We start from the raw sequence: 24,767 nt of genomic DNA, 5'->3' as shown, positions 1-24,767 counted from the left end.
TTTATAAATCTACACTGAGACAAAAACCCAGGATGTTCCTATTATGACTTCATTAATAGGTGCACCTGCGTACGACACTGGTGGTTGCTTATGTAGCACAATGAGGGGGATGAATTTAAAAAAAGGCATTGTTTGTTTGCAGTGTCTGAAGGAGTGCAGGGACTGAGAAAACCATAACTCCAGCATAATATTCATTGGCACAGAATATTAGCAACATTATGCAGCTGGAAAATGCAGATGTGCAAACAGATTTTCTCACAGCATTTCCTCAGTGTATTACAAGCCCAGTATGGGCTGATAGTGATGCTAAAATGCAGTTTCGTGAAACATTTTTTGGATGTTTTATCAATCAGTTGGTCAACGGGAAGTTAATTCACAACATCTTGATTGCCTAATAGATTAATAGTTTCTTTTTTTAGTTGCAAAAACCACCAAAAGATTCCCTGTTTCCAGCTTGTCATAAGTTAGAATTTGTCATTTGTCTCTGCTTTCTATCATTGTAAACTGACCAAGAGCTGAAAAACCAAAATTATTCAGACAAATTCAGTGATGTGAACGTGCCAGCTTGGCCATTAGGTAATTGTGACAGGTGGTCATTGCTATTTTCTGAAATTTTACCGACCAAGCCATTAATCAATTTATCAAGACAATAACTAATTGATGATGAAAATAATTGCTTTCAGCTAAAAGGGTAGCTTGGTTAAACAAATGCATAAAAACATCACATATTTATTCTGTTGCTAAATTGATGGTTGCATTGAGTGACCTACTCCTGGAAATGGCCTTAAAATTCCACAATAAAACACCAGCAGTAGAAATAATATTAGACTAATATCAATATTTCATTTAGAGCTGTTAAAGGCTGACATAACAGTATGCCAGAATCTTCTTCACCATAAAAAGTTACAGCCTATATTAAAAAGAGTAATAGAGGCCGCTGGTTATAACATTGTCACACGTCACAGTTTCAGTCTCACCTGAAACAAAATGAAAGGGAGTTGACCTCAGCCCTGATCCCCAAACTGCCTGACAGCAATAACGTGCATCTGCCTCATCTAAAAAAAAAAAATTGTGTCATCACTTAAGGCGGCGGCAGGCAGAGTGAGAATGCACCTAAACCCGCCATAAGCTCCATCACCTGACTTGTGTCTAATGGGCCGTGGAGAAATGGGAGAGCAGGAGAGTGAAGATGACACTGCATCCGCCGTGAGTAATGGCTCTGCGCTGACGGTCTGGGGAGCTGCCACAGGAGACTCAAGTCATGTCTTGTGATGTCTCTTGGTGGGGCTTTGGGGGGGCGGGGGATGCCAACAGTGGTGCCAACACACATGACATACCTGTCATGGCCACAGCGTTACATGGTTTCACTTTGAAAGATGAATTACTACTAATATTACTTTTAGGTAATATAGTATGTTTGAACATTAGGACAACAGGCCTTTTTTCACAGCAGGACCTTCTCGTGTAGTTGCAGAGAGCCTCATCAAAAGGTTGGAGTCTTTTTTTTTAGAGAGGAGAGCAAAAATCATGCCTCCTCTCTTGTTACTATGTTCCTGAATCCAATAATACAGTATGAAATGCTGACTGGAAGTTTTAAAATGTAGGTTAACAGGATGATATTAGCATTCTAGTGCAGCTTCAGAAGCAACACAGGGCTTCCCATTCACCGCAACTGATCACATTCACCCCATGAATATGACTTGCAGAGTTGTTCTGTGTTATTTAGAGCTGAAGAGAAAACAGCTCTGGAGTTACAGTAGAATTAACATATACAAACAATAGAGTATATGAAATAGGGCCATATTTGCATGAAGTATGGTTGAGGGTCAAAGTGAACACATTACAACATGTCACACTGCATCACATATTGTTACAGCGACAGCAGATGCAAATATCGACGCATGAAATAACTCACACTGTCAATTCCACATTGCCAGACAGTGGGATTCTTATTACGACCGCAATGATTCCTCCTACTCAGACTTGTTATATAGTCAGGTGTGTTAACCACTGGGCACATACTGTATAACGCAAACATTTTTACCCAGCAGCTGTTATAATTGTATACCACCAATCAAACAAACACACGTTTAGCAGAGATCCTTGCAACACAGTGACATGTGGCCCAAATCTGTATTAAACCGCTGCTTTATAAAGACAATGAGGACACTTGTGGGACTGGAGACTCCCTATATTCCCAAACAGACACACACACACACAGCTATCCTTGTTAGAGCATTGCACTGACTTCCAATCACTGTGGATGGCCTTAACCATAAATAAGTCCTACCTAACCCCTAACTTTAACCAGGCCTTAAGAAAATGACGTTTTGCCTCATTAGGACCTGGCTGTGGTCCCCATGAAGATTACTGGTCCCCACAAGGTCTGTGGTTATAGTGATGGTCCCAAAAAGGATAGAAAAACGCACACACACACACACACACACACACACACACAAAGGCAGCCCAGATTCCACCACAATATCATATCAAACACAACCACTCCGTCTGTCCGTTTGCTGCAACTGACAGTTCTTTTCATTAGTGATCAATCATTTTGCGTCGATCCATCAATTTGTCTCTAAAATGTCTGAAAATGATAAGAAATTGTCCATTTTACCATCTTACATCATCAAGAGTGTTTTGCTAAATTTGAAAAACGATTCATTTAACGATCAAATGTGTTCATTTTTGTTGTTTAAACAGAGAGATTAGCAGATTAATTGAACATTTATTCAAGCACTAATATTAACTGCAAATGCCTATGATTAAGATTCCCTTTAAAAGCAGTGAATTCACTGTAGCCAATCCAATGTCAACTCCACAGTAAATCTTGAATGCTATCCGCTCCTTCCTAAATCTGTCTGGATTCGGAGCCATGTAGAAAACCAACACTGATCAATAGACACCTGCTGACTATTCACATCTCCACATCTGATGCCTGAAAACGGGGCCTTTTGGTGGGTTTGGCTGCCCGCAAGTCAAACCACTTGAAAGTGACAGCTAGAGGAGCTGAGCTGCAGCTGGCAGCATCACCGGCAGACATCAAATAATCCGCTCAGCCCTGCGGGGCCTGTCCGCACCGGCCGGCCGGCAGCAGCGGCAACAATGAGCGGAAAACCGTACTGCTGCAAACCGCCGCTCAGCGCATCCATCCAGCACAACAGCCGATCAACACATTGCCTTCCCTCCCTCCCTCCGCTCGCTTTCACAGTCGCTCCTCCGAGATGCAGTGCGGTGAGCGCGCAGGCTGCAGTGGGGTCTTCCTTTGATGCTCAGCAGAGTCCACGTTAAAAACGCGACAATCAGGCAGTCAGGCGCCTCCATGTTGTTATTTTATTCGCACCTGATCGTCCTCGTCAAGCGCAATCAGCGGGGTGAAGGGGCGAAAGCAAACGCACCCACTTGACACACATCCACTGCACCATTATTCTCATCATGACACAGGAGACAACGGGGATGGAAATGCAAGCTCCGTCTTCACAAATGAAAAAATAATAAAAGAAAAGAGAGAAAGGCACGTTTTAAACTCACCGTCTGCTGCGAACCGGCTCCTGGTTCCTCTCCTGGCAGTCAGAGTGTGTGTGTGTGTGTGTGTTGATGCTGTAGAAAATGATGAGGTGTGCGTGCGTGTGTGTGTGTGTTTGAGGGAGCGCGCCCGGCCAGTGTGTCCGTCCCCCCTCTCGGCCGCTGCAGCAGCAAGCTGTGGTCCACACGGATCCTCGGCTCCCCCCACCAGCCCCCCTCCTCCCCCCTGTCAAAACCAGCCGAGACAAAGATCGTCTGTGCTCTCCAGGAGATGACGCACTCGGCGGCGAAAAACCTGTCCCGCTCTCCAGACCGACACTTCGAGGGTTTGCATCGTTTTGCATTATTGTTAGAATTGAATCAAAAATTCATTTTATAATAACGAATAATCATTTTCATTTTATTTTATTTCAATAATATGCAAAAAGGACCCACGAAACTCAGTTCAGTCTCTCACACGGTGGCGGCTATTGTTATTGCAAGGACGTCAAATGCATCACATTTCTGTATACTAGCCAAATAAAAGGCATTAATAAACAGATATACTGTTCTGCTGCACACCTAAATAGATATTATTCTAACACGCACGGCCTCTACAACGTGTTACTTCTTTTAAATAGAGAACATATCAGAGTGAGACCTCTTCACCTCCTCTCTGTCAGTCGCTGCCAATCCGGTGCAAAAAGACAGAAAGAGAAAAATAAAAAATTCAAAAATCACAACAGCAGCGACCCCGTTTCACTGAGCGGCAGCAGTGGGAGCTGCAGACAGATGAGTGTGAGGGGAACAATAACCCTGCAGAGAATTATCAATCTAATGAAAGCTCTCCCCTCTCCAGAAATAAAGTCGCCTGTAGCTTTGTGTGTCTGGGGTTTTCTTTGTTTGTCGTAGGCCTATTTTTAATTCATCATGAGAATTAACAGGTTTTATTCCTCTTTATTTATTTATTTGCAAAGGTCATTTTTTTGTGTGTTCTCTTTAATATTTATAATTTAATTGCCAGATTTTGAACTACATCTAATAAAATCACTGACTCTTCCAGTGTCTTGATGAACTGTTATAATACAACAAAACACTCCACGATACTTAAAAATGCTGCTAAAAAATGTAGCGATGCATAATGACCCACTTTTCCTGGTGGACCCTGGGTTTGTGGCGCTGGTTTGTGACGCCAGAGTTCTTCGGTTCAGGTCCAACCGGGCAGTGGTAAAATGAAACAAAGTAGTTTTAATCCATTCCTATACTTCAGTACAACTTTGAGGTTCTTTTACATTACTTGAGTGTTTCCATTTTATGCATCTCAAATGAATTACTCTACTTTTTAATGCACTACATTTGTCTGACAGCGATAACCGTAACATTAATCCAAAAAACCATCATATTTAATAGTAAAACACTGTAAGGGACTTTTTTTTTTTACAGAGTAAGAACATTTACTTTAAATACTTTAAGTAAATTCTGGTGATACATACTTGTTTAAGTAAGGTTTTGAATGCTGGACTTTTACTTGTAGTGGAGTATTTTCAGTGTTGTATACTAATACCATAAAGTACTAACTTTATCTTAAGTAAACAATCTGTCACCATTACAATTACAGACTCTTGCTTCCTGCCAATCTCCATCTTTGTCTCATCTTTGTCTCATCTTCCTCTATTTGCTGGCATTGACAACACTACAATAAAGGCTTCAAAATGCCAAAGCATACTTTACATACGTTCCTGATTCTGGATGTTTCCATGTCTGATATGAGACACAGGTGTTTCTCTGCTGTCAGCACAGGACAGGTGGCCCATGCAGACACAGACATGGCAGCGCTGGTGTCAAACGGCCCACTGCACATTACATTATCATTACTGGCCCACCGATCCACGACACATTTTTAACTCACGTGGCAGCTGTGTGTTAACACCCCTCACCCCCGCCCACATAGCTCAATTCCAATCTTGGACAGACCAAGCATGTCTCACACACATTAAGGCCTTGTCATCAACACGGCACCCATCAATACCAGTAATGCCCCTCAACGTTTCCCTCTCACTCCCATTGTCTACCAGTCAAATGAGTTTAAACAGCAGCTATACATTTCCACCCTTTTCTTTTTTTTAAATAAAAGGATAAAGAATCAAACCAGTGAGCTGGGCTTTTACTGCTATGGCTTATTCACGTGTAACTCACCGTAAGGCATGTTCAGGACATCAGCACCATGTGAGGGAAAAAAGGGGATACATGTACAGTCTCTTCACATGATAAATGCATGTTAACACCCGTCCGGGCCGAAAGGCATTAGCGGTCACAGCTGAGTCATGTATCATCGCTACTAGTAATGGTGACGAGTCCTGGGGGAGGCTGGCACCAAAACAAAGAGTTTTAGCCAAAAAAAAAAAAAAAGATTCACCATCAGATATAAGTGTGTTGGTTTGTCTGTGTATGTGTGTGTGCAAGAGACCTAACAAAGTAACGCACCAGCTCATTGATTTAAACCTAGAATAGCTTTTTGTGGGTGTAACTTGGAAAACATAATGAGATTATCTTTTCAAACATCTTCGTGTTGACCTAGACGATTGGGTTTATGCTGTACAGCAGCAATGGGCACAGAGAGTGTTTGTTTGACATTCATGCACGTCTGCTGGACAAATAGGATGTGTGTGTGTGTGTGTGTGTGTGTGCAGGTGTGTCTACACACCAACCGACTGGCAGAGATCAGTCGAGAGCTACAGCATTGTGCAAACCTGCTTCTTTTCGTTGAGGAGACGTGCCGACGGACAGATTTTACAGGGTGACATTACAGACATACTACGGTGGAGTGTGAAATATTCCCAGGTGCTTTCAACATATTTTCATAACCATTTCTGAAACTGTGTCCACTGTCTGTCTGTACCGTATGTCTGTCATACTTTGTCAAAACAAAGCTGAAGCTAATTGTTCACTATCAATAAAATTATCCCCTCTAGGTCTGTAAACTGGTTAACAAGCATTGTTTATAAGTAGTTTTTAATTAGATTTGAGCTAAAATCAACAACACAAGACACTTTCAGTATCATTATACCCTTCTGGGATCTACTCCAAAACATCTCAGGGGCACTGTGTACTTTAAAACCAGTTTATACAGGATAAGATATATTATAGTAGAACAATGTCTCTTTGACAGCTACCAGATACCCACTTCCATACGGTTATTGTTCACACAACGGCTTTCCTAACTTGGTCAGAGAGCCACATCACTGGCAAACAATGATGTGCAGCAGCCGGGGTCTTCCACTCACTGATAACAATACATGCATATCCTGAGATGACCCTAAGAAGAGGGGGATCAGCTGGAAGAAAGTGCAGAGGAGTCGGGACTGCATGTGAATTTTTCTCTTTAGCCCCTTTGGCCGATTTTGTCCTCTGCAATGACGGATGGGATGCATGAGTCCATTCCTTCCCCCTCATCCCTATTCCAGTGTGGGCTTCATACACACTTCTAACCCCTCGGGGGACTTACTTGGTTTACAGTATTTCATATACTTGCAGCAACAGCCCATCAGGTGAGGTTCTGACACTGCTGCGCTTTTAAAAACAAAGCAGAGCCGTGACAAAACAAGGTGAGACAACATGAACGAACTTCTCCTCACATGCTGCACTGTTCTTTGTATGAGACGACGGTACATCCTGGCAGATGGTAGCCTAACACACGGTATTGTGCCAACGGACGGAGCTTGAAGACAAGAGAAGAGGAGCACAGCCTGAGATGGTGACCAAAATGTGATCATTTCTTTTGCGCATTACAATTAGAACCGTCAAAAAACCAGTTACAGCATGAAAGAGATTGATTGTGCAACACATTTCTGCAAGATCAGGGACATTTTTAGGCAAGCGTGGGCACACATACATTGAGAAGATTGTAAACGAGAAGAGAACTATAATGGTTGCTAGGGAACACCATAAGACAAGACAATCCCAATTCTGCTTGAGGAGGAGGAGACGGACAGCTCCTGCCACAACAAGCAACTAATAGCGCTGTGGTATGAACTATATATATATTTCCCACTCCTTCATATAAACACAGCCTGGCAGACTTCGCTTTACCTTGGCGCTTTGGCCTTTCACGCTCAAGGAAATTGCCAACAGGATGAACATCGCCAGAGAGTGTTAATCTCATGTTCACCTCATTTGTCTGTCTCGACTGTGCTTGTCAGAGCCACCCAGTCTCCACACAGCTGAGCAGAAGCCTTTAATAATATTTAGCGCTGCCTTTGACAGTGGAATTTCACAGCAACAATTACGCCTCTGTACTAAAAAGTTTTCAGATCGGCAGAGGCGTTAAGTTGGAAGTCTCACCTGAAAATCGAACCCTGCGAAAGCCAGTTCTCTTGCAATATTTTTGACCCAAAACAAGGCAACTGTAACTAAAATGCAATTTAATGTTTCTGTCTTGTTTTTATTGTGTTTTATGTCCCTGTAAAGCACTTTGAATTGTCTTGTGTCTGAAAGGTGCTATACAAATAAATGTGCCTAAAATAAATATTGAGTGATTAAAGCACTGAAAAATATGTTTTTTTTTGAGGTTATGGAGGAAATCTCAAACAAATATAAAAACAAATATATTTTTTGCCATTTTGGTCAACTGACCCAGAACACACACATTAACAGCTTTCAATATAAATACTCTTGTAAGATCTGTCACCCCAATATCAGTGTTCACCTACTGAAAAGACCCTTCTAGAGCAAGGCCAAGTGTAGACATTGCTGCCATAAATCAGACCTTGACAGTTGGGTAAAGTTTGTCATGCTGAAGCTCTAACTAGCATTGGAAAGAAAAAAAAAAAAAAGAAAGAAGGCCATCAATCTATCGATCGAGCCAGTAACAACTATGACAGTTTCCAACCAGCAATGGGGAATCAGTCAAGTGAAATACTTGACATATAATTGTATATCCTTCTGACATCTGTCATTGTTGCAGCGGGTCATAGGTATACCTCCTTGTAGCGTATTGTTCATGTTGACTGGGGAAACGACAGTGTGACTGGGAGGAATGGCGCAATGGAATTTCAGTGGGTCTTCAATGGGATCAAAACAATAAAGCAGAAAATCAAAGTTGTAGGGGAAAAAAAGCAATTCATCACAGGAAGACACTTGACATTCCTTTGTGACAAGTCTATTGTGTGGCTCTTTGTGACGTGCGAGTTTGTGTGCAGAATGCAAAAGTAGATAAACACTGATTAAAGTCAAATAGCATGACATGAGATTCCTGTGGCATGTATTCCCAATCATATAAAGGTCAGAGGTCAAAGGAGAACAGAATTTATATCAGGTTTTATTTTTTCATTACATTTTTTTTCATATTCCACCAAGCAATCATGAAGGGAGAGATGGGTGCTATTACGGTTCTCACAATGTAAAAAGTATGTTAAATTTATTAAGTGTACCACAACAACAGCCAGGGCTGCAAAAGCTTCATACTAAATAATGGGCCACAAAGGAGAACATGCTTTGTACCACGAGGAAAACAGTAATCACAGTCTCATATCATAGGTATCAGAGCAGAGTTTAAAGTGGCTGAATTTACCGACACAGGATAGTGAAATTAAACGGACAGCACAGAATTCTTTAAGTGGGCTTGTATCATGTTGCACTTGCTTAGTGTGTTACTAACAGTATGTAGTATGGGAGTCAGCATTCTCCCAGTTTGCAGGAGAAGCCAGGAGTCCTGGCACAGACGCTAAGCAATGTACTGCCATGGATGGGGTCAGCAGAAAAAGACCCACCTAAAAAAAATCAGTATCAGCTTAAATTTGTATTTACAATGTTTTCACCGCTTTACGTTGCCATCAGACAGCCAGTTCCAACAAACTCCTGAAGCTGTTCTCGTTCTCTACGATACCAGACTCTATTGATAAAAATAGTAATTTTATCCTGCAAAGCACAGGAGTTCATTGAGCTACTGGTGCCTCGATCAATTAAGTGATAAGTTAATTCAGATCCAAACCAAAACCACACAATAACACAAGATAACTGACTGATTAAGGCAAGATAAAATTGCTGTTTTGATCAATGAAGTCTGGTGGCTTTGAAACAAGGAAGTGAAAAAGATTCAGTGTGTTCAGTGGTGTCCGAGTGCAGTCTGCAGTAGTGTAAAGCAGGAAAAATGTTCTAAATATAGCGCACACTTAAACTGATGTTTTTTTTAAAGATCTAAAATATGTTTTTCTGCTTGCTGAACCCATCCACAGCAGTACATGGTTAGCATGTGTGCCAGGGCTGCCTGCGCCTCCAAACTGGGTGCATATCGACCACCACCTATTGTAAGTAATACACTCATTTAGGATTAGGAAGTCATACAACCCCACTTAAAATAATCCAAACTATTCCTTTTAAGCATCAGCAGTATTTCTTTTGTCATATTCTTAAATTCTAGCATTAGAACTCTAGTAATTCACAATTACTCCAAATATTATTTACATTTTCTAGGTTAAGAACTCTATGTGACAAAGTGCATGAGGTACTTCTGTACAGTGTTAGAAATAGGCAGTCATGTTTATGTTCTCAATGTGCAACCATGTATTAGTTGTAACTTATGGTATTCAAGTAATCGCAAATGCAAAAGACCACAGATCTTGTTTCTTTTAAAAATAAAAACAGTCATCATATTAACATTAATTATTCATTATGTGGTCATGTGTCAGAGCCACCTTACACTTTTACCCGGCTTCAAATTCATACATTTATCAATTCTTATGACCATTTCCTTCCTCTGATCAGTCAAGTGAATGACTTCATCATTGTGTAAAAACCTGCTGAATTCTTTCCAAAGAACATTATTCTGTCTTCATCGTAGTCTTATCATGTCCCAAAAAGAACAAAAGATATCATGTTCGACATTTCACACTATTATTTACAGTCTAGTATAGTATATTGCCTTTTAATGAATAGTTGTACATTTTTCTTTTTAGTGTTAGGTAGATGATCAAACCATGTGAACACATCGTTTTGTATTTTATTCCAAATTGCCTCCCTAGATGCTTAAAAATGTGTCCAGTTTGGTTCCCTTTTCAACAGTTCAATCCATCGTCACATGTACTCTTACCTTAAAAACTCTCCTGTGGTCACACTGTTGCCAAGTCAATGACTACAGTTTGGAGACGAAGGGGAGACCCTCGTACATGTCCGCCTTGAGCTTGGCCCACTCAGCCAGTCTCTGGATGGTGCTCTTCTCCTGGCCCAGCACGCTGGCTGCCTTCCTCAGCTTGGCCATGTTGCGCTGCAGGTAGCGCTCCCCCTCGCTCTTCAGGAAGTTCAGCTTATCCACGCGGCTCTCGTTCAATGGGATGTCCTCGCTCATGTAGGGGTTGAAACGGAAGTAGGTGTCAGGGGGCAGGAGAGCGTCCAGCATGGTGTGCACCTCTAAAAAAAAGACACAAGTCAGACACTATCCATCCATCCATCCATTTTCTATACCGCTTCTCTGTCAGGGTCGCAGGGGGAGCTGGAGCCTATCCCAGCTGACTTCGGGCGAGAGGCGGGGTACGCCCTGGACTGGTCGCCAGCCAATCACAGGGCCACATACAGAGACAGACTCTCACTCTCACACCTACGGGCAATTTAGAGTTACCAATTAACCTAATGTGCATGTCTTTGGATTGTGGGAGGAAGCCGGAGTACCCGGAGAGAACCCACGCTAGCATGGGGAGAACACACAGAAACACCCCGGGTTCAAACCGGGATTCGAACCCGGGACCGTCTTGCTGTGAGGCAACAGTGCTAACCACAGCACCATCATGCTGCCCTAGTCAGACACTAGTTAAAGGCAATTTTGTATTTTCTTTTTTGGAAAAAGAGAACACTGAACAACATTTTGTGTGGTCTTACCCTCTGTGTCTGTGGCACTGCTGATGACGTTGGTGAGCTTGGCCTTCAGGCTTGTGTAGGTCGTGCTGTTCTTGCCCATCGTCTCGTACCGTCCTGTGCCCAGAGACAACACACACTGCAGCGGGGTGTTAGGCCACAGACATTTACACTCATGGATGGCCAACGCTGTGGGGTTGTTGATTAGGAGTCCTCCATCCTGTAGGAGAAAGGGGAGATGATAAAAGGACAGAACCAAAGACAAAATAAAAAATAAAGCCAATTACCAAATATGCTTACTAACCCAGGTTCATGCACAAATGGGAGATTTTGCATGTATAGAGTGTGCCTCTGGGTTTAATATATTTGTTGTGACAGCCAGTAGGGGACAAATGAGGTGAAGTGAACAAGATGTCCCAGGGCCACACAGCTTTAGGCCAAAGGAAAAGAAGCTCCCTGGCCAGAGATGTGCTGCACTGGCAAAGAGCCCCATTTATTCAGAAGTAAACAAGAAGGAAAAGCTGTCTTTTTAGCAGCTAAAATACGTTATTTTGTCAGTAATTGGTTTGGAATTTAGCTACATAAAGAGTCCAACTGCTGCATCAGTCTGAATTTAGCCTGACTGATACAGCATATTACATTCAGTATTCTAATCTTACTAACGAACTAACTTAATTTATAAGCTAATCACAAACTGTTTGCTTGCTTTTTCCATTGCCGTCTCTTTATCACTACATAATGTTACTAGATTCATGAAAGCGTTGCTGATCTAAATGATGCCAACAATGAGAGAAAGAGGACAATACAGCTGAATGGATGCCTGGATCAGTTTAGCGCTAAAACACTCTTTCTCAGTCTTTCCTCGAGTCCAGTTTTGGACCAGAGCCGACCACTAGAGTGCTTCTGGCTTGGATTAATAGAGATGGGAAGTGTGGCACACAAGAGGTCAGATCCTCCCCTGGGGAGCAGGGGTAAAGGTCACTTCCATGCCTCTACAGGAGGAGGACAGTAAAGTATCAGAAAGCTTAAATCCTCTCCTCAAACCAAAGAATGTGAATAATTAAAAAATACCAGAATAGGCTTAATATTTCATTCTAGAGAAACTTATTCTGGATTCAAATATGCATCTATGTGTGACTACAGCTCTTAGGCAGTCCACTCTGCTACCCTGGTATCATTATGTGACAACACTACCTAAAACATATCACTCATCACCTAATTATGAAGCAGTTTGCCCTCAGGTGTAAGCAATTGAACAGATGAACACAGTTTGCACTCTTGAGACTGCAGGTTAATTACGCAGCTGCTCCTCAGCGCTGACCCTCAACCTCTCACCCTGGAGTCTCATCTAAGTCAGTGGCGTCCAGCCTGTATCCAGTCGCAACACGATAAACAAAATGTGAAAATGCAGCATCCTCACATAGGCAAACGATTGGGTATTGTGTTATTTGACTGCATCTTTCTCCGCCGTGTTTATGTGTGTATATATGCATTCCTGATGTCCTGTTATGGCAGATTTTTCCTGTGAAATACCGCTGCTAGTGCTGAAAACTAGAGTAGGAGTGAGACCGGTGGGTGGAAACGGTAGCTCAAACTGTTGATGAAACACTATGCAGCTCCGAGAGGAATGTGGAGAATAACACACACTCACAACTCATTCACCTTCCATTTTCCCATCCGTGCTGAGATGCCATCCATGAGAAACGACTCAAAATATATATACATTATATATATGTACATTAGAGATGACAACCACTAATTTTAAAAACTAATCTCAATCCCAATCTCATGCTCCTATAGAATAAACATGCTAAAATAATATCAGTTTGCTATTTAGAGTTTGCTATTAAACTATCACACATCACTTAAGCTTTCAGTGGCAGAGGCTACAGTTACATTTACTTCTTCCCTAAATAAGTAGCTGGAAAAAGCTTGGACTCGGGCGAATAACTAGTAGACCATTTGTTTTAATTCTAAATACCTCAGGGAGAACCAAGACTTAGGCCAGTAAACAGGACTGGATATAAGGATCTCTTATTGACTAAAACACTGAAAAAGCCTGACTACCAGGATTCTTGCATTAGAAATGGCAGGGGAAGAGAAATAATTGTTAGGCAAAATTAGCCTTGTCCCTGCTTCTAAGTAGGTTAAAAATTAAGCTAAGCCTTGAGCGTAATTGCCGCCCATAAAGACCATCTAAAGATATCTGGCCTAATAATCAAACTTCATAAAATAGCATATTAAAGGGGCTCTGTGATACGGGGGCAAGCTGTATAAAAGATCATAGTGGTAGAAAGTATAAACCTAATATTTTTATTACTTATTATTTACTCCATTGTGGAGCATGTGAAACATCCTTTTAGACAGTGGCGGTCTGACAGACAGGATCCCTGATCCCATATTCTCTTTCATGGGGGATAAAATCAGGGGTGTTCCATTTCTCTGCAGGAAGGCCGGCTAAGTCATACGAGGATGAGGACTTTGATGTTTAGGGGACAAACAACCAGGTCCAGGAACTCTCTCTGTACTTCCATCTCATTCTGTTGAGGAGAGGATGAATCCATTAAGGGACTGCCTCCAAGGTTATGGGATTGGAGGAGTGACACACACACACACACACACACACACACAGAGTGCAGTGCAATGCTCAATCCTTCTGTACTTGGCACTAGGCCCTATAGTGAAAATGTATTGATTGATAAGATTTTAAGGAAATTACCCTCTCACACTAAACTAGGGCTCTAAGAGAGATGTGACTTCTTGGATCACTGTTCATGTTGATGCATATGTGAAGGAAAAATATTTTTAAAGACAAAGTCACAACATTACTGATCGTGTTGCTAGATTTTTAGACAAAATGACACGGGAAAGCATCTAATATGGATGTTTCACACCTGAAAACTAAACAGATATGGTTTAACACTGTGAGTCCAGGGAAGCCAGTCTTGCTAAAATTCTAATTAATTTAACTAATTCAGATTACAAACTAAAACTACAGTAAACTTAGCGATGACATCTCCTGGTTTTCTCAGCTCTGTGTCACACCTGATGGAGGTCTTTTCCCAGGACAAATTCCTGGAAGTAGCCCGGAGCGGCAGACGAGGCCCTGATAGCCTGCCACATTTTGTGTTTGCAGTCTCCGAGGTAGTGGGATCTCACTCCAGGCATGAGTCTGTAGTTCCTGAACACATAGGCCTTTAAGGGTAAACCCCTGTTCACAATGGTGCTCACTGCTGACACCTGGTGGACGTACAAAACCCGTATTTAGAGGAGAACATGACACGTCATTTTTATTTTTACAGCACGCCAACAAGCTGAAGTGCTTTGTTGCACAGTGGACATAAAAATAAATTAAATTTGAGTTCTTTTAAAGATCTGGAAAAAGTGCATATGCGCGTCGCTACATATAAACAGCCTCAATTCAAATGAATCCACACAAATTGTTTGTCTTGTAGAGCTGAACAGATGTGTGACTTACTTTAGGGCAATGTGGGTCCCTGGCAGTCTCAATCATACACCCGTCACCCATCCGTTCCCTAAAGAACATACAAAAACAAATTAAAGACAGACTACCCCAGTGTCTTTTCAATCAAGGATGGAGGAGAGTTGTAAAGAAATGGAAACACGGGGGGAAAAAAGGAGGAATGAATGTGTCTTGCAGACTAACTTGAGGATGTTTTCCCAGATTTCGCTGTCATAGAAAGCATGGCTCCAGCCCATTTTGACCGTTCCAACAATGACATTCTGCTTGAAGACATCCGCACCCAGCTTCCTATACATCTCCTCGCACTCCTCTAAGGGGATCTGGAAAATTCCCAGCATGAAGGCCAAAATGGCGCCTAAAGTAGAGAAGAACAATATGGCGCTGAGCGAGGGAATCAAGTTTACATAAATTCACACGTGGGTTCAGTGAGGGTCGAGAGGAGAGTGAAAAGACAATAAATTACAAACACCAAACAGTGATGAAAATATACCTGTGCTGACTCCACAAATGTAGTCGAACAGCTGGTGGATTCGTTTGCCGGTCAGGTTCTGCAATTCATGGAGAGTCTGCAGAGCCAGCAGTCCCCTGTAACAAAGTCACAAGGTTTACAAACTTACACTGACAAAAATACTTTAAGATTTTATTTTCCCTCTTGCATAACTTTACCTTGTTCCGCCTCCGTCTATGGCCAGGACTCGAATTCCTCTGCCTTTGACTGGTTCGGTGTAGCCAACCACGGCCAGCGCCTCTCTCACAGCAGCCTGAAGAGGAAGGTCTTTGGCCTGCCGCAAACGCAGCAGACAAGGCAGCACACTTGCCTGAGAAGTAAAAATTACAGTCAAACATACTGCTACAATTTCCCTTATACTCACACATTTGAGGTCTGTGCAACACATCTGGCATTAAACTGAGCTGCAGGGTACAAAAAAAAAGTGATAGACGCTAACCTTGATAGCTACACCTCGTGTCTCAGGGAACTCCAGGAGGTGATGGCTGATCTCCTCCACTCGACTGGTGAGGAGCTTGACATCAGTTACTCTCTGCAGGCCTTTCACCAGAGCTCTGGTCCTGTTGTCTAAACTCACTCTAGCTATTATCTGCATGACCAATACACAACATGTATAAAACATGAGGCTCCAACACATTTTACTTCATCTTGACAATGTACTGTGGCCACACTTTTTACCTTTTCTCTTTGAATCAACAGCTGTTGCTTCTCTTTGTTCGCTCTCTCCTCTTCACTGTCTGTCTTCTCTCCTGCCTTGTCCACAGCGGGCTCCACGGTGACTTCTGAAGACTTGTCTTTTTCAGCTGCAATGCTTTTTGTATCACCTCTGAATTTAGGGACCAGGGGGGCGATGTAGCTGCCAACAAAAGCCTGAACGCTGGGCCGAGGGTAGTTAAGATAGTGGGTGAAGCCCTTTTTAGTCGATGTGGCAGGTGCAGGGTCGGACTGAGGGATATCAGAAGTGGGCGTTGATACCGGAGTTTGATGAAGTTTTTCAGGTGGAGATGGAGAGGGAGGAGAGGTAGTGGGTGATTCAATACTTTTAGCCTCCGCCACTGGAGACAAAATAGGAATGTGGTCCACAGTCGTACGAGAAACAGTTGTGGGAATGGGCTCCGATACAGGATCATCCCCTCCTCTGTGCTGCTGCCTGTTGTCTCCTTCTTCCACTTGCGCGCTACTGCCAAAGTAGCTATTGATATGCTGAGCCAGAGTTTTGTAGGTATCATCCATGTTGGTGGACAGAGCTGCTGGGTGAAACAGCTGCATCGTTTGTTTTGCCACATTTGAGGGAGTGCTCGACGCAGACATGCTTGCTGCTGACGCTAAACTAGGCGTGGACTTCTTTGTGACAACAAAAGGTTTCTCTGCAACTTGCTGCCATTGCTTGTCTGGCTCTTCCTCTGCTGTGATCCTCTCGCCTTCTTCTTCTTCCTCTTTCATGGTGGTGTCAGGTGTTGAGGCAGTACCTGTGTTGTTAGAGGTTAAGATCTCAGCTTTGGCCAGAGTTTTTTCGGCATGGGCGCTGTCCACCGTTGTGCTGCCAGGCTTGAGGCGGGAGAACTTGGAGATGAGGTCTGTGCTGCCCACTGCCTTGGTGACGCTGTCGAGTGTGGTCCTGATTCGCGACATGCGTTTGCTGGCTCACTCGGGAAGAACAGTGAGGAACTTCAAAAGTTAATCAGACAAACAGATGATGATTGATGTCTGTAAAATGATGCAGCATCCTGGCTCCCAGCCATCAGCTACGGCAGGTTCAGTAGAAGTTCCATGCTGCTTGTTCCAATGTTCAAATGTTTCCCTAAAAAAAACAGAACAAAAATTCTTATTATTTAAAAAACACACATGGTTGCAAACATAATGTTGTAAATAGAAAAAGGCCCAATAGAGGGCCCCCTTTAACACTCTTCCTATCCTGGTAGCCATGGATACTCTTGAAGCAACAAAAACAGACGCAGACAACAACATACATAAACCCTGCAGTTCCCAGATGCCATGTACGCTGTTGATTATTACAACGACGAGATGGAGGATCGACATTCATTAAGTCTGAATTTCACAGCTGAATCAGCTCAACTTGAAAAAACTTTGCTGCGCCACACTGTCACGACGGAGCAGCTGGATAACTGTCCTGACACCGAGATCAGGAATATCAACTGGATTGCTAACAAAGACTTTACAATCGAAGTGGGGAAAAAGCAGATCGGGGAGTACATCCAAACCTGGGAACTGCAGCCCTGCTGGTTTTACAGTGTGGACTTCCTCTGCTCCACCGACGAGGAGCATCGTACCTTCCACCACTACCGGGCCCGCTTTAGTACCCCGACCCTGCGGATGCCAATTCAAGGGACGGCTAGCGTCTACTTCGTCGTGGAAACATCTAAAGTCAAACCCCAAACTCTGCCCGTGAGGGTGCACTTCGTGGTCGAGTCAACCCGGCTGGTGCACACACCCGGTAGGACCAGGTTCAGAGAGAAGTGGCTGACGGACATCATTGACAGCAAGACACTGCTCCGAAGAGAGGTGGACATTTGAACCAAACAACCAACCAGATGGAGAAAATGTTCCGCTGTTGATCCTCCCCTACAGCATCAACTTAAGCTACATCCATGTGGTTATTAACATTAAATCGCACAGAATGGCTTTGTATTATCAGATACCCTATTGAGTATGAATCCACTCCGAAACAGATGAGGAAACTACAGCTTCAACATGAAAATGAAACCTCCGACAGTCAAAGCTAGTGTTAAGCTAAGCTAGCTTTAACGTTAAAGTAAATTCAAACGTATTAAAAACTGCGTTAGATAATATTCTTAGTTTGACCTACTTAAAGTACTAAACAACTCATGACTACGATGTTAGCTGATGAAAGCGATGTTCACACTAGAAAACGTTACATGAACTGCTGCTAGCACGGCGTTAGCTAGCTAATGAATTTGAGGGTATATTGTTACTTTATCGACTTTTTACGCAATACAACAAAAGCAAACACATTGTCCTTCTTACCTTACAAACCAAAGTCCGTTAAATATATATGTTACCAAAATATTTAATTCATTCCTGTGTTGGTAAGATGGTACATGTATGGGTGCTGGTTAGAAAAAATAAACAGGAAGAAGAGAGGAAGTGACGTATGTCCGTGGTCTCTACGGTATAATACTCTGCATGATGCTTTATTTAAATCACTAGATGGCGACAAAACATGATTGGAATATAAATAAATGATTATTACACATATAAATAATATTTCAAGAATTCCAAATATTGTTATGCACTGACAAAAATCTTTGATTATTTTATCGTACTGTCTATGTGGTCTGAATTCACTGATTCACAGCCTGCAGCAGGTTTACTGTAAGCAATTCAGCACCATGGAGAGCAACAGTTTATACAGTTGTCACAGTCATTATGATTATAAAGCACGTTTCTTTTTTTGTGAAAATGTCCCTGCAACCATTTTTCTCACAAACAAACAGAATCTGGCTGTCTAATGATTGTTCATCTTTGTCAAGCACGGCTGTCCTTGGCTTGAAGTAATCAATGATTCAGCACTCCTCAGATTTCCAACCTGGAGAGGAGAATTTTCTGTGATTTGTGACATAGACAGAGTAACATCTTGTATTGAGAATGCTCAAAGGGAAATATATTACAGTAAATGTAAGTTCTCTGAATATGTATTGCAATGCGGATATTAATTTGCTCTCTCTGTCTCTCTCTCTCTTTTGATTAACATGCACACACTAATCTTTTAATGATAGTTCTCAACAAACCACAGTGAAGACAAAACAGTGACTCAGCTAAAGGGTAGTGCATGTGGAACAGTCTTTTCAGCAGGACCACATGTTGAGGAATTTAGCATCAGTCTGTGTCACACAATTAACTTGAAAAATCAGTTCATTTGATAAGCACAGAGATGTTTTTACATACATATATGTCATGTTCTGGGCGAATACTCAGTTCTGATTGGCTGCTGGGTGTCTATTAAACAGTGTTATAAGGTACCTGAAGTAGTTCCAGTGAAAATGTCTGGTCTCAATTTATTGTAATGAGTACCCATAGCAACAGGGACATAGTTAAAGCCTGTGTTTATTGTGACACATTAACAAGCTAACTTATTTCCAACAGTGAATGTAATCATTCAGTGCCTCAACCTCTGAAAACTACTGGATGGCGACTAACACACAACCTGCAGGAAGTACACTGCCCCTCTGAGCTTACTGAGACTTTTTACATGATCATATCCTATAGTGGGCTATATTTCTGTAGTGTGAACTCAGCTTAAGCAGTTTCAGATCCTACATTCAAGTCACTTCTTTAAGCTGCAGCCGACAGTAACGTAACACATGGCCCATCATTTCTTCGTGAAGATCTTGATATTGATTTGGGGATAGTGAAATGTCAAGCTGTCAAACTATATTGCTATATATATCTGCTGTTCCTCATCTATATGAATTGTTATTTGAATCTTGCAAGCATAACGTTAGTTAGCATAATTAGTGGTCCAGAAATATTTTTTTTGGTTCTTCTTAAGCAAACAGCAAATCACTAATCATAATGAATCAGATTTTTACAAATGCAAGAATCTTGGAGACAATGCACTGTAAGTTCATGCCAATTTGTATCTGGTCCAAACATTTTTTAATCAAGCCAATCACTTAACACTCATGCCAGTGCATTTATGCGAAACGGTTCATCTTCCCACCCCTAATTCCTGATAAAAGACACTTTGCCATGCATTCCTTACATACAGTACATCTCTGGAAAGGCTTGAACATGTCTATAGTATCACAGCAGGGTAGCACTGCTAATGGTACATGTGTAGGAGACAGAACGGCTATACTCAGATCAAAGTAAGGTTAAGGGGCAAAGAATAAAATGTGCAACCAATTACCAATGCCATCATAGCATACTATTATATACAGCATGTTAATAGTATTTTAACACAGACAGTCAGTAGAGCACTCTGCTATTATTTCCATTGCTTTAGAAGACCCCAAAACAACAGCAACCTGTAGCCGGTTTTGGTGAAATATGAACTCTTGGACAAGCAGCTTGGCAAAGGAAGCAGAGAGTAAAAGGGAATGATAAGAGTCTGGATGACTGCAAAAACACCACCCTGTTCGGCATCATGCCCACGCCACCTTGTATTGTGTAACGTTAACTAACAGCCTGCCATGACCTTGAGAGATGGTGATTGTTCTAAGTATGCTGTCATCTACTGGTACGGTAGACACGCATTCTGTAACAGCCCTCGTCATGCCACAAATGTGCACTAAGTGATGCTGTAAAAGAACACTCTGATGATTTTACGCGAAAAGGTCAGTTCACTCATACTGGAGAGTCCTATTCAGCCTGTGAAAACATGTTTGTCAGGAAACCTTTGCTCTAAAGTCGGGGCATAAAGTATGAAAAATGAGTGCTGTGAACACAGAACCAGATCTGCTGCCATTGCCTGGATTGGAGGACAGGATCCGGCTCCACTTCTCCCGATCTGTAATGGTTGGAGCCCAGTAGCTTCTCAGTCACACAGTTAATCATCTTGATCTCCCTCAGTGAGGGAAAGCTGGCATTTTCTGCCAACTCTTTCAAAATAAGAGTCTCTTGTTAAGTCTCAATTGCCCACTCTGCCTCATCTTGCCACATGCAGCCATATGGCAAACCACACTTTTGGGTCCAATCTACTCAGTCTGTAAGGATTTGAAGCTAGCACAATTCATTATGTCATACTTTGAGAGGTGGTAACACATCCCAGCCCTTATGGCTATATAACTGTCAACTTTTTTTGACATTTTGTTTTCTATTAACCACTCCTTAAACATGAACATAGCCCATACTGTGTTTCATTTAGTGTTTGTTTCATGTCTGTCTTTCTGTCTTATCCAGCTCTCTGTGTCTTTTAACGTTTCTTGCTTTTTCTGTGCTGTTCTCTTTTTCAATGAGGGCAGTTCAGCCATTAACCATAAAATAAAAGTTTCATGCTCTCCAAATACATTAAAAGTAATATAAGAAAAATGTTGCACACATGGTGTTTTCTAATGGAGCAACATTTTTGTAAACAAAATGTACTGCACTTCCTCCTGCACATTGATGTGGTCCTCCAGAGTGAGGTCACTGACCAACAAGAATCAAGTATTCGACAAAGCAATTTAATAAAAAAAGAATGTCGAAGTCAGGATATCTCAGCCATTCTTTTTTAAAACATATCTCTTGTGAGCCTTGCAACTGGATAAAAATGCAATGCTGGAAGTACTCATATTTCATCTGCCAGGGTTGATTCACTGACTGCCTCACAAGATTTATATCTACAGCCATCAAGGTTCAACTATCAAGCTTCTGTATTTTATGTAACTGTCTTGGTGCATCTCCTAAGGGTGTTTTGTTCCTGCCTGCCCCATCAAAGGCTATTTACACTCGCCTTTTCCTTTTCATTTTCAGGATATATCTAAAAGCATCTGCTCTTCCAGTTCTCTGTCTGCCTCTAAATGTCAGAGCTTTTATGGCAACTCCTGGTGCAATTACCATCAAGCCCGTCCCAAATAGTATCAATGCATTGTAAGGTTATGTTGTCTCCCTCAAAAATGCTTAAGGACAAAGTTTAAGGACAAAACAGATATTTTTTTTATCATTATATTGCACCATTGCTACCACTTTCTCATTGTGGTTTAATGCATAAATTAGTAACAGACTGTTTTGTAAGCCACTTTTATCCTTGATTAAATCTTTCCCTGGTTTTGAAAAGCTCAAAGTAAAAAAGTATAAAGTGTAATTCATAACAGAATACAGATATCTAAGTATTCGGTTAAGGGGGAGGGAGGTTGGGGCTTTCCCTTCTCACTGCCACTCACTTGAAACGCGCGCAAAGGAGGAAAATGTCGTGATGTCTCAGCACCAACATCGCAGTAGGCCAACACAACGTACACCATGTACGAAAACGTTAAGTGAAGCATGAAGTCACAGGACGCAGAAGAATCATCAGAAATTCTTGGATTATGAATCCCAGCAGCAACAGCTCTGAAAAGACGACAGGTGAGGATGAAGAAGTGTTTGGACGCTTTGCGCTCATCAGAGCTGGGATTTTGGGTTTGATTTTTGCGCTTGCAACATGTGGTAATCTCTTCTTTTTGGGCACACTTTGGAAGAAGCGAAAAAGGCACACCAGGACGCAGCTATTCCTCCTGCACCTGTGCTTGGCAGATCTGGTGGTCGCTTTTTTCCAAGTCCTGCCGCAGTTTTGCATTGAAATTACGCACAGGTTCCGAGGCACAGACTTCCTGTGCCGGTCAGTCAAATACTTGCAGGTGGTCGGAATGTTTGCCTCCACGTACATGATAGTGGCCATGACCATAGACCGGCACCATGCGGTCTGCACGCCGATGGTTTCCTTCTTAAATGGTTCTTTTAGGAGGTATATCTCCATATGCGCAGCGTGGCTATCCTCCCTCGCCTTCAGCTCTCCTCAGCTCTTCATCTTCTCTCTGCGGGAGGTGGAGCAGAACCAGTTCGACTGTTGGGCGACATTTCTTGAACCGTGGGGGAGCCGGATCTATATCAGCTGGATCACTCTGTCGGTGTTCGCCCTGCCTGCGGTAATTGTGCTCTATTGTCAAATAAGAATATGCACAACGATCTACTTCAACATGAAGAGGAAGGCGCTGCAGGCAGGGCGCGCAGGCACGAAGGGGGTGTCCAACGCCATGCTGAAGACTGTGAAGATGACATTTGTTATCATACTGGCATACACAGTGTGCTGGAGCCCATTTTTTGTTGTCCAGCTGTGGTCTGCGTGGAGCCCGAGCAGTGCGCCCACTCAAGGTTGGTCTAAGTGATGTCTAGGAGGTCCCATCCTTGGAGGACCAAAGATGCCTGTGACTTTATATTCACTGTCACTGTGGTCTTGGCACACGTTTATATATAGTGGAGAAAATTTGGAGACAGCCCTCTTTTTCTTTAAAGCCAATTTAATTAATGTAATGTGCAATTGCATATAGGTGCAAATAGCCAGACAATTACTATTTAACTATTTACACCCAGTCTGGTCATGCAGAATAAAGAGCGATAAATGCCTATTTAGATTGATGTGTGTGGTGGCTGAATGGTTTAGTCACAGGACTATCACCCAAGGGAAAGTGGTTTAAATCCCCCTTGAGATCAACACTAAATTACATTCATTTATTTGTAAACTTAGTTCACTTATCTATTTCAGTTTTCCTTAATTAATGAAAGTTTTCAGTTGCAGTTTGGTTAGGTTTAAGCACCAAAACTACTAGGTTAGGTTCAGGAACGATCGTGGTTTGGGTTAAAATAATAAAGTCAAATAGAAATACAAAAAGCAGGGTACAACAAACTTAAAAATGTCTTCTTTCCAACGTACATCTGGTTACAAACTGTGTTGTTGACTACTGACACCTGTGTGCAAATAACATCTGCCTTTAATTCATTTTTCTGCTTTACTTTCTCTCATAGGTCCAGTTTTTGCCATCATCATGCTGCTGGCCAGTCTGAACAGCTGCACAAACCCTTGGATATACCTCTACTATAGCTGAGAGAAAATGGGAGGGATGCACGAACTGGAACTGTTTGATGATTCATATTGAGGAACATGACATTTGAGATACAAGCAAGGCCCTGAACTCCAGGTGGCTCATCTGTAGGATGGCTGACATGCAGAAACATCCATCATGGATCCTCTGCCTAAAGCTGTGTAGCTGTTGTGTTTGGACTCTTTTATGAGGACCAAGCTGATTTGTACAAATTACTACAGTGGCCTGAAATCTCTTATGATGAAAACTCTAACTGGATTGGTGTCTGTATTGCTGTATGATTATTAGACTGAATTTCTGTTGGCATCTTGCAGTATTTTGTCAGTAAATTGCAATGATGAAGTATACAGATTCCCTAGTATGTGTGTGCATAGCGTGTCTAATGATAAATAAACCTCAAAATGATTGAGTTTACAGCAATTTAAGAGTAGGAAATTGTCAGATTTGAGAGGCTGAAACCATGAAATGTTTCACGTTCATTTAAATGAAAGGAACTTTATTATTAATCAGTCGTCCATAGTTGCTGGTTAATTTTTTGATAATTGACAAATCAGCAAACTCAAATTGGGTAATTCAACTACATCATGTTGTAAAGATTGTCCATGAGTTTTGCTTTGTAAAGTAACCTGTAACTATAGCTGTCAGATAATTGTAATGGAGTAGATGTAGAGAGTGTCATGAAATGGAAATACTTTAGTGGAGTACGGATACCTCAAATGTGTACACAGCACAGTATTGTATTGATTAAATGTACTTATTGCATTCCACTTCACCATTTTATTGTCTTTGTCTTTAATTGACTCAGGATTTTAATTGAATTGAATTGTTGCCTTTGATTCAGTGTTATGACAAATAAAACATCATGTCATCATGTTTCAAAGAA

The 24,767-nt window shown here is 42.0% G+C and overlaps 2 protein-coding genes across 2 annotated transcripts; one reads left to right on the top strand and one right to left on the bottom strand.

Annotated features, from left to right (window-relative positions):
- Positions 1–8,824: 8,824 nt before the first annotated feature.
- LOC139221643 (calcium-independent phospholipase A2-gamma-like) lies at positions 8,825–18,448 on the bottom strand. The gene is made up of 10 exons (XM_070853564.1): positions 18,351–18,448; positions 16,023–17,145; positions 15,784–15,933; positions 15,503–15,654; positions 15,327–15,421; positions 15,020–15,191; positions 14,831–14,888; positions 14,398–14,592; positions 11,377–11,572; positions 8,825–10,911 (listed from the first exon to the last, which is right to left on the bottom strand). The coding sequence occupies exons 2-10, from the start codon at positions 16,974–16,976 to the stop codon at positions 10,637–10,639; spliced, it is 2,247 nt and encodes a 748-aa protein (XP_070709665.1). The 5' UTR covers positions 16,977–17,145; positions 18,351–18,448; the 3' UTR covers positions 8,825–10,636.
- A 3,885-nt stretch (positions 18,449–22,333) lies between these two features.
- On the top strand, positions 22,334–23,887 carry avpr2l (arginine vasopressin receptor 2, like). Its single transcript, XM_070853566.1, has 2 exons — positions 22,334–23,156; positions 23,808–23,887. The coding sequence occupies exons 1-2, from the start codon at positions 22,334–22,336 to the stop codon at positions 23,885–23,887; spliced, it is 903 nt and encodes a 300-aa protein (XP_070709667.1).
- The last annotated feature ends 880 nt before the right edge of the window (positions 23,888–24,767 follow it).

Source organism: Pempheris klunzingeri, chromosome 22, assembly GCF_042242105.1.
Source record: "Pempheris klunzingeri isolate RE-2024b chromosome 22, fPemKlu1.hap1, whole genome shotgun sequence".
Lineage (NCBI taxonomy): Eukaryota > Metazoa > Chordata > Actinopteri > Acropomatiformes > Pempheridae > Pempheris > Pempheris klunzingeri.
Note: the sequence above shows the minus strand (reverse complement) of the source record. Positions and strands in the feature narration are given on the sequence as shown.